Source organism: Austrofundulus limnaeus, unplaced genomic scaffold (assembly GCF_001266775.1).
Source record: "Austrofundulus limnaeus strain Quisiro unplaced genomic scaffold, Austrofundulus_limnaeus-1.0 Scaffold37, whole genome shotgun sequence".
NCBI lineage: Eukaryota > Metazoa > Chordata > Actinopteri > Cyprinodontiformes > Rivulidae > Austrofundulus > Austrofundulus limnaeus.
The window spans coordinates 1,259,775-1,270,462 of record NW_013952439.1 but is presented as its reverse complement, the minus strand read 5'-3'; the positions used below and the strand labels follow the sequence as shown (position 1 = coordinate 1,270,462).

The following is a 10,688-nucleotide window of genomic DNA, read 5'->3' as shown; positions in this document are numbered from 1 at the left end:
TCTGCAGATGAACAGCATGTCATGAAAACCTAGGTCATTAAAGGATGTCATGAATAACTAGTTTAAACATAAAAGTATTAGTTCTATTACACAAAGTTTGAGGTTATAGGAGTGTAGGTTGTCAAAAATGTTTACATTACATGTAAAAAAACAAAAACGTTTTATTATCATCCACTGCCAAAAAGCAGAAAATTATGTTTTTGCCTTTGTCTGCATGTGGGTYAGTCTGTTARCAAAATATCTTGTGAACCAGTGAGCAGATCTTAAAGTAAACCTCATAAAGTAATCATTAGGTGTACATCTACAGCTAGTTAACTTTTGGAGCCAGTGCAACATGTGGCTAATTAAACTTAGCCGAGACAAAAATGGCTTTAGCTCAGTCAGTTTTACAGATATTAGGTAATAATTTCATGTGGTAGAAGCTGAAAGTCATMCCCAACACATACTCTGAGCACAAGATCAGGCATTGTGTTGTTTTCAAGGTTTGACCAAAATGACTATAATATTTCCATTTCTCAAGACAAAAGAATCTCAGTTTAAAACTCTGACATGAAAGATGGCAGCTGATATATTTTCTTAAAAGAAATGACAGACCTTTAATTTTCTTTTCTTTTTTTTTTTATTCCTAGTGCACATGATCTCTCAAAGTGGGACCTCTTCACGAGCAACTACAGGCTGCTCAGCACCGGTCTGCAGAATGGTGATATGCTTGAGCAGGTATGTTGTCGTATTTAAACGTCAGTAACTTTTCTGAAATGTTAAACTATTATCTATCAACATTTCAACTATAAACATGATTAAATGATTTCTAAATGTTTATTGATGCACATATGTTAGGGTCGAGCGCAAATAGTTTTGCATTAACCTTTTGAAACTGTTCATAGAAACATATCTAAGTCTGTAGTAAAGCACTACATGAAATATTGTAACTCATCCTCTCTTCCTTTTAGATTGTGATTCATGCGATGCAGTGCACACATTACATCGTCCTGTGGAATCTGACTAAGGTTTCAGATTGCAGTTCTATAAAGGTATCAGCTTTTTTTGTGTGTATCTTTTTAACAACTGTTAACTACTGTTTAGTCTAGAGACTAAACAATAGGCAGGGTTCCCCCCAGTGTATTATTGACCTTGCAGCCCACCAGTCCGCACTCGCTCCCCTGCTAGGCTAAGCATTGTTTGTTTATTTAGAGCCATCGTGACAGCAGGATAAGCGTTACCAAACTTCTCCACTTGTTTTTCATTTCACAATGARGGSTTAGAAAAAAAATCACAATGTCAGTTTTTTTCTCAATTGTGCAGCCCCATGTAGGTCTCTCAACTTTCTGACAATCTTAAAAGTTAATTTCTTGATTTGAAAGTATCTCTATATATCTGTTCCAGGACTGCCTTACTTATCATCTGCTTGTTTTAGGGTGATATGGTGATGCTGAGAAAGCAAATGAGAGCTTTCTGCTTGATGTGTCAGCGTTACCTAAACAGCATCAACACTGCAGTCAAAGAGCAGGTGGGATGTGGATGATGAATGACGTTTTTTAAATCAGTTCTGACTTTTATTTTTTTGTTTTTCTTTACTGTAATTGAAAATTTGGTCAGCGTGTATTTGTACGTGATGTGTTATTTCCAGGCTTTTACCATACTGTGTGATCTGCTGCTGATCTTCAGTCACCAAATGATGTCATCAGGCCGGGAGCAGCTGGAGTGTCTGGTCTATGTGCCAGACTCCTCTCTGCAGGCAGAGCTGCTCAACTTCATCCTGGATCACGTTTTCATCGATCAGGATGACGACGGCAACAGCACAGGTTTGAATTTGTTACCCAGTCTTGTGTTAGTCCAACATATATAATTATTTATTTATTTATTTTGGTTTATTTATTCCCCACAGATGGACAAGATGATGAAGCCAGCAAAATCGAAGCGCTTCACAAGCGGAGGAACCTTCTTGCTGCTTACTGCAAATTAATCATTTACAATGTTGTTGAAATGAATACCGGCGCAGATATATTTAAACAGTACATGAGAGTAAGTATAAATCATTTTGTAATGTAAAAGGATTATTTACATCTGCAGCTTTTTTCACAGCTTTTCTTCTCTTCACAGTATTACAACGATTACGGTGATATAATCAAAGAAACAATGAGTAAAACAAGACAAATTGACAAAATACAGTGTGCAAAGACGCTCATCATGAGCCTGCAAAAGGTAATGTTCAGGTAGATTCATTAAAGCCTACTTTCACCTCAACATCAACCTTAGGTTTTAATAGAGTTTCATTTTCTATAATAGTGTTGTACTCCTCTTTAAAATATGTGTAACAATAAATCTGAAAATTAGTCTCAGTTTTATGGAAAATTTGTTTATTTAAAAGAGATCAGATGGGAACTAGTTCAATTTTAAGCATATTGTAATAGGAGGAAAATGTTAAACATACATCTGTCAACCTTGTAAAGTATGTTTTTTTTGCACACAGCAATCAGTAATTCTGTCAGTAAAGAAATGTTCAAACAGAAAAGTTATATATTTAATACTTTGTCACCTTTCAGAAAACTTCACAACTGTCTTAGAAAATATAGTTCTAGTATGTTGTGTGCGTATATACAGTATTATATAAATGTATTATTTTAATTTGATTCATGAAGTATTGCTACAAAAAAGTATGTTTAGGTGTACTTTAATACAGGAAAATGAGACTATAAGACTAGAGCAATAACTAATATTTTTTGTATCTTATTACAGTTATTTAATGAGATGTTGTCTGAACTTGGCTTCACGTTTGACCGCTCATCTTCGTCCTTCTGTGGCATTAAAGAGCTCGCTCGACGCTTCTCGTTGACGTTTGGTTTGGATCAGCTGAAGACGCGGGAGGCTATAGCTATGTTGCACAAGTGAGTAATTRCAGAGGCGTCGAAACAGGCCTACCAAAGGCCCCACTTTAAAAAAAATATTTGTGTGCTGTGTTAAAGACAAATTTTTGTCTTATAATGGAACAAGCAAATAAATGCATCAAGCCATTTGATTTGGCTAAAGTTACCCCTGGTCTAGAACAAAAAAAACTTTTAATATATACAGTATGTGTTAGTAAGCTGTTTTTAATGTATTTTATTTGATTTTAGGAATGGGATCGAGTTTGCATTTAAAGAACCAAGTCCTCAAGGAGAAGGGGGTCCGCCGCTTAATCTAGCGTTTTTGGATATCTTGAGTGAGTTCTCAAGCAAGCTGATGCGACAGGACAAGAGGACAGTGTGAGTTTGTGACACGATTCAGGAAGTGAGCTCGGACCTAATGAAGAACCGTGAAAATCCTTTTTAACATTCACTGTCACTCTGACTCCTACAGTCACATGTACCTGGAGAGATTCATGACATTTCAGATGGCTCTTCAGAGAGAGGACTGCTGGATGCCCCTCATCGCCTACAGGAACTCGCTTCAGGCTGGAGGAGATGACGACACCATGTCTGTCATCAGTGGGATCAGCAGTCGAGGGTCCGTCAGGAGTAAGAAGTCGAAACCAGCTTCTGCAAGCAAAAGAAAACTGCCTGAAGGTGAGTAGTTTTTTAAAATGTTACTTAATTTATTTACTGCAAAAACCATACACCATATAATATACTTAGCACAAAAAGTAAGGAATGATGTATTTGGTAGATAATTCCTTTGTTGTAGCAATGCTTCTTGGCAATAAATCTTATACTGTGTGAAAGCCTTTTAATTCACTTTTAAATGGAGCCACATTTGTAAGGAACATGCATTTGTGGGAGGAGCAGTAGAGCTGAGTATGTGGGTTGTGCACATAAAAGATTTACCAAATCTTCTTTGATATTATTGATTTTGATCTTCTGGTACCTTCAGGTGCTCAGWATAAGATTTATTATTACAACAAAGAAATAATCTACCAAACACAGTTTCACTTACTTTGTGCTAAGTTTATATATTAGACCTTAAGTTTTAGTTTGTTGTTTCTGCTACTGTGTTAAAAAATACAAAATCACAAGTCTGGAAATGCTAAAGTTTGTCTTTTTATAAAAATTGTATTTTTTCATAAAAGTGGAAAAATGTGGGCGGGTCCCAAAGCAACACAAGTCAAATTTTGACCAAACGCACATTGTTTTAAATTATTTTTAAGGACTCAGACCATTTTTTCAGCTGTGTTTTTTCTTCTTTTCCACTGAGTTTTAAAGTACAGGTAATGTAAGGCAAATTACTCAGCTAAAATGTGAAACTTCTCTTCCTGTTACTGAGTCAGGCACGCATAGCAAACACAGTCCACAAAATGGTGAAACAAGAAAATGTGCTTCAGCTGCAGCAACCTCTAAAACTCATTTATTACTTTCTTTACAACTTTCGTTTATATATTTTCAGCTGATTTTAGGTGTTTTCTTTGATGACTTTTTTTGTCTCGACTCATTAAAATCACAGCTGTGGGTTAAAAATGGAAACCCGGCGTGCCTATATGCTGGAACAAGTTTTAATGGGTTCATTTCCTTCATCCCCTGCTGTTTAATAATAAGTCAAACTATTCTGGCTGGTGCATTTGTTYGGTACATTAGAAGGAGTTGTTTTCTTTTTGCAGAGGAGAACAGCTGCAGCAGCAGTGATGCGGTTTGGATGAACCGTGAGCAGAGCGTTCCAACGCCCGTCATGATGCATTCACCTCACCTCACTTCCACGGTGCTGAGGGAGCCGAAGAAGATGAGGCCAGAGGACAGCTACACACCCACGTTCAGCATGCCAGCAGAGCAGCATCCTCATCAAGCCCTTCCTCCACAACAGCACCCACTCCACCAACACCAGGCTGCCATTGACTACAAGTACAAACACTTTTCTTTAAAGACCTGCAGCTCTTGCCGTTGTTTAGAAAATCCTGAGCTGCTTTAAAATGATACGTATTTACTGAACCATGTCCCTCAGTACCCAGGTCACCTGGATGTTAACACAGAGGCAACAGGCTGAAGCCCGTCAGCACCAAGAGCGGGTTAACATGCACTATGCCAAGATGAGGAACCACATGCAGCAAGCAATGTAAGACAGCACCGGTCTTCAGCGAGCGTTAATAAGATTTAACAGTAAGTTAATAAACATCAGGGGGAAAAATCTCTACTAACAGATTTCTTCTGTTCACTCTGCAGTCGTCGAGGGTCAGGATTAATGGAGGATGATGAGGAACCAATCGTAGAGGATGTGATGATGTCTTCAGAGGACCGCCTAGAAGACATCAATGAGGGCATGGATTTTAATACGATGGACATCGATTTGGTAATTTCTGAAAAATGGATCTAAGTTCTGTGGACCATATCTTAACAATAAATAGCAAAATGTCACTCCTCAGTTCAGTCATATCAGTTCTATACGTTTAAAGTATACAATATATTGTATTTTAATATTTAATAAAAAAATTTGTCACTTTTGATTGAGTGTTGAACCTTTTTTTCATTTTGTCTCTTTTTTCCATCTTATGCTGCTGTGAATTTATTTTTAATTCGTTTACTTTTCAGCCGGCATCAAAGAATCGAAGGGAAAGGACTGAGCTGAGAGCAGATTACTTTGATCCTTCTTCCATAATGGATGATTCGGTAAGATTATTCCACTTGTTATAGAATGTTTATTGTGTCAGTGGAGGGATTTTTTTTATTGTATTTTATTTACTTAATGTTTTATGACAAGGAAAAATTCTCAATTATAAAAGAAGACAAAAAAGTTCAATCTAAACTGATTTTCATAAAACATTGCTCTTTTTTAAATTACTTTTCTTTAAAAGCACAAAAAGCTGCAAGATCAAATGTTAAAAATTTTTGTCATTGTTGATCTAGCAATGTGACAACTAGTTTAAGACTGCAGCATTAACCCTGAACCATTATACTGTTCACCCTTTTTGTTTTTAAACTGCACTTSAAGAGTTTTCTGTAGAGACCTTTTGTGTTCCAGTCAAGGAGGTTATGTAGAACCACTGGAGTGCTCAGAAACCAGGTGACCGTGTGATCGGCTGGTGAAGCTAACTCAAAACGTTCAAGAGTCTGGATTTACCATTACTGTACATGTTGGTGACAGAGCAGAAAAAAAGGACGGACGATGTAGAAATCATAAAAACTATTAATAATAGTATTAACTCAAATATTATTAATATTTTACAGTTTATATAATCTATTTAATGTTTTAAATCATGCCAGAAAAGCTGTTTGTGTWATGGATTTATTAACAGAAGAKAAGCAGGAAAACGTCTCATTTCACAACACAAGTCAKCAGATTTGATCTTATTTAGCTCAATRTGATCTGAGCAGAACATAATGTAACAGTTTAAAATTAAAATAATCTTATAAAGTTGATGTATTCACTGTTATTTATATAACTGAGTAGCAGATATTAGCTTGTGGAGCATATATACAGAGTGTAGCACTGTTGAATCATGTTACAATTTAACAAACTATTAAATATTACTTTCTCCTCTGATTAGTATTTACACCTACAGAGTGTAAAAAATATTATAAATGTCTCTGATTAATATTTACACCTACAGAGTGTAAAATAATATTATAAATGTCTGTGATTAATATTTAGACCTACAGAGTGTAAAATAATGTATTTTTAGGTTTCTGTTAGAGGAACCTGACCTACTGAGCAGATGGTTAGCTAATAGAGACAAGTTTCATCTCATAACAGATATACAGAGAACATTTTCTATGTGACTGGTAAATATTTTTTATTATTTTTTATGACATTAAGAAGAAATAATAATATACTTTATTACTAGCTGAAGTCATCATTTTTCAACTAGCTAAAGTCTAAGTTACAGGCTGACTTCAGGTCTGGTTTAGATCATTGTTACTTATAAATTATATATTTTTCTGGTATAAATCTGCTGTTTTACATGATTGTTGAATGAAATTAACATAGTTATTAATTTATTGTAAAAACATGACCGATAATCTGTGAAACAGATCCGGTTCAGCTGCTGTTTATCTGTTAGTTTCTATGTTTGCTGTGAGCTGTTGTCCTGTTTGGTCTGTTTCTGCTCCTCCATGCTGTCACAGACGCTACCAGTGGACGGGATGGGCAGGGCTCAGTCTAGTGTTCTTATTCAAGTCTATGGTTCCAGACCATTAGATGTTTCTAGTTTCATATGTTTAAACAAACTGTAGCCATAAAGACCMTTTTATAWATGCTTTTAAATTTAAAGTTGCAGGGCTTCTGTTGGACTTGAAAGTGAAACTGAGGCTAAGTGAAACGCTTCAGGCAAAAGTGTTGGAGCAAATTATCTTCTATCAAATAATTATTTTATTCTTCTTTTTATTTAAACAAAAAAAAAGAAAAACAAATCTTAATAGCTAAATTTAACCTAGTTTATTTGTAAAATTTAAATTTTATGACTTTTTTTCTCTTTCTTTAGGTCCTCAATGTTTCAATGTTCTAACATGAATGGGATGCAGAATTATCGATCAGATAAGGTTGGGCAATGAAATGACCGTTGTCTGTGAACTCTGTGAAGAGAAGTGAGATGGACTACTACAACTGGCCTGTAAGACACAAATATCTTCATCTTTTACGATTTCAAGGGAGAACTTGAGCTTGGATATGAAATTCTTGCTGTTTTCACACCAAACCTTTTGTCTGGCTGCAAGAAAAGGAAAAAAAAGGATTCTGTTCTCATTTGTTTGCCCTAAAAGCACTTTGGTGTCAACGATGACAAGGCCAGACCTGCCACACTCGATATGGGATGCTGCTCGTGTCGAAAGGTGCCAGTGCAGTGGCAGATTTTATATTATAAAGGGAAAATAACAAGCTGAAATACAAGACTACTAATACATTAAGTTGTTTTTGTTTTGATTAAAATGTTTTCACTTAGTGGCCAATATTTAGGAGGAATGAACACAGTTTTAAAACTTCAAAACAAAAGTCTTAATACTTTTATGATTTAGGACTATAATCATATCAAACGTCGCCGAAATAGGTAATAAATCAGCTCAAATGTAATTATACAGCCATATATGTAGAGATAATTACAGGCTAAATTCCATGCCTCCCTAATGCAATGTCTACAAATTAAACATAAAGGAGTTTTATAAGCAGCACTTATTACACGACTACAGTCAGTGATACTGTGTTCACTTGTCGTGGTAAAATGTAGATTTTGGCATGGCATGTGGCCATATAATCAGATCTGTGCACAGTAGAGTATCATTTGAACCGGCGTGTCATACTGTCCAAAGGCCTTGGTATATATAGCATTCTCAGATTTCTTTGTGATGGTATTTTTTAGAAATGTGTGTTCTGCTTTTTATACCTTATAGATAAATTTTGATTTATAGCTATTTTGTATTGACAATCAGATGTAAAATAATTGTTTCTAATCATGTGATTTCACACAGATACTGAAATAATCCTTTTTAATGGAAATGGAATGGTGTTACTATAGATATGGCTGTATGTTTCTATTTTTCTTTATCCTGTAATTAATAGGTGCAGAATTATTGCTTTAGACGAATGTAGTTATATGACAAATTGATCAAAAAAATGTTTTTCTAAATAATGGAAGCATTTACAACACCATGCCTAAAATCTTGACCCAACATAAAACATTTAATCTCTTCTCTTGACTATTTTTTCCTCTTTGTATAATAACTAATATTAAATAATACATAAAATAAACACATCATATTCACTTTTTACATTTTGGAAACAAAAGGATTTGAAAAATAGTGAAGAAAGCAGTGTTGTTTATTCTTTGTTTTGCTTTTCCTGTTTGGTTTGCAGTTGTGCAGATGATTTTTTAAATATATGTTTACGTTTTGTTTTAGTTTTGTTTTTCACTGGTGACATATAGAATTATGCCAAACTACAAGGTCTTCGAAATCTTTGGCCAATTGTAGGAATTGTAAATTATACAATTACAAATGTGTAATATTGTGTGAATTGGTACTTATCTTTTTGTTTTCACTTTTGTGGGAATTTTAAAGGAATAGCTAAAGCAAAAGAATGTTTTTCTGACATTAACCCACTAATTTGCAACTGTGCATGGTTATCTTGTTTTCTGTGAATTTGTTTCTTTGTCTTTGTGTACTGGCCTGGTTGGCAGATATTATTCTCCATTGTAGCTTGAAACAAATCCCTAGTTTTCTCCAAATGTTTCTGTAAACTACAGAAAACATGATGTGGACTTAAAAATCCTTATGTTCATATTAAATATTCATGTTAGGCAACAGAGACGAGTACTTCATAGAAATGCCTGTAAATCTACATAAATCGTGTCATTTTTGATCATTTTTGTTTGTCATCAAACTGCTGAACATGTGCGTACATATGTATGTTTATACATATTTAAATATTTGCATATATTAAATTTGTGTTTTTATTCTATTTACAAAGTGCCCATTGCATCCTTTAATATTTGTATTTATGTCTGGAGATGTAACATAACCAAATAAATCCTCTAAAACTACTTTTGACATGGCTGTCAATCCACAGAGAGTGATTTGGTGTGCATGCTTSAAAGTTTTAATAATTGAAACCATCTTTCTGTTTTTCCAGTTATTTTTTTTCGACTGCTAAAAGGTTCATTCTTGTTTGTGTTCATTTTCATTTTGAACAATAAACATGTCTGAATTTGGAAACATATTGCAGATCTTTTAGATAATGTTTAAAGATGCAAGTTAACATTTGTTGGTACCCTAACGCAAAAAAATACAATAAAATAAATAAAATAAAATAAAAAATAAAGATGCAACTGTCCAAATAGCTCCAGCTTTGTCTCATCAGTCTCAGAAACTTTTGGGCTTGTCAGCATTCCATTGCAATTGCATGCAAAAACATGCAATCAAAAAGTGATGTACCTTGACCTGGATGGTTTCTTTATTTTTTTCCTATTATTTATTWTTCTACCATCTGGATTGGATTGATTTATTTGTCATAAGCAACTTAACACAGTTCATTGTGTTGATATTAGTAAAAAWGTTCTACTCACTGTAAAATCAAGTAGTAATGGCATGCAATAAAAATGCAAAACAATTTAAATGTAATATTTTTAAAGTACAACAGAAACCGAGCGAATAGTAAAATATGCAAGTAGGATGATGATGTATGCAGCATCTCACAGGTGGTAATATTGCTTAGATGATTGCACATTATACATATCACACATAACGTGTATTGCACAGTTAATAAGTGATATTGAAAAGAGTTATAATGAGTAATAACATCTAATAATGACATATAATGAGTAATAACATCTTTCATTAGATTGGTTAACCTGGGGTTGCATTTCCTTTTGCGTCCATGTCTCAAGACGTTGACTAGTTTCCAGTGTCATGTACTTCATGGCAACTGCAGTCACAGGAACAAGAAGCTGCATGGAAATGGACTTTCACCTTTACCATGGATCCTCCAACAGCTCCAAACTTGAAAAGCTTGAAAGAACCTGACACAMATTTAGGTCAAACACTTTGAAACACAAATATAATGCAAATGACAAATCTTTTGTTATTTTMTCACAATAAGTCATGCAAATATCCATCAAGCTGCTTTTAATTGAATCATTTTTCATGAGAAATGTAGCTTTGTTTTAGTTAGCTGAAAGGGTACAAATTGTGTCTGTAATGAAAAGTTGATTGATTGGTTTTATTTAGCAGTAATATTGCTTGTACATACACATCTAGTTAATTCAATAGTACTTGGATAACACAAGAAAGTGAGAATCACTTATT

General features: G+C 34.4%; 1 protein-coding gene across 1 annotated transcript in view; it reads left to right on the top strand.

The window, feature by feature from the left end:
• Positions 1-9,427, top strand: part of LOC106516393 (cohesin subunit SA-2) — a 23,701-nt gene extending 14,274 nt beyond the window's left edge. The window contains exons 21-34 of the mRNA XM_014006730.1: positions 630-717; positions 951-1,031; positions 1,415-1,507; positions 1,628-1,802; positions 1,886-2,022; positions 2,101-2,202; positions 2,737-2,885; positions 3,114-3,242; positions 3,337-3,542; positions 4,568-4,805; positions 4,906-5,016; positions 5,124-5,250; positions 5,490-5,567; positions 7,379-9,427. Of these exons, the coding sequence (XP_013862184.1) occupies positions 630-717; positions 951-1,031; positions 1,415-1,507; positions 1,628-1,802; positions 1,886-2,022; positions 2,101-2,202; positions 2,737-2,885; positions 3,114-3,242; positions 3,337-3,542; positions 4,568-4,805; positions 4,906-5,016; positions 5,124-5,250; positions 5,490-5,567; positions 7,379-7,402 (1,738 nt within the window). The 3' untranslated portion in view covers positions 7,403-9,427. The remainder of the gene's footprint in view (positions 1-629; positions 718-950; positions 1,032-1,414; positions 1,508-1,627; positions 1,803-1,885; positions 2,023-2,100; positions 2,203-2,736; positions 2,886-3,113; positions 3,243-3,336; positions 3,543-4,567; positions 4,806-4,905; positions 5,017-5,123; positions 5,251-5,489; positions 5,568-7,378) is intronic.
• The last annotated feature ends 1,261 nt before the right edge of the window (positions 9,428-10,688 follow it).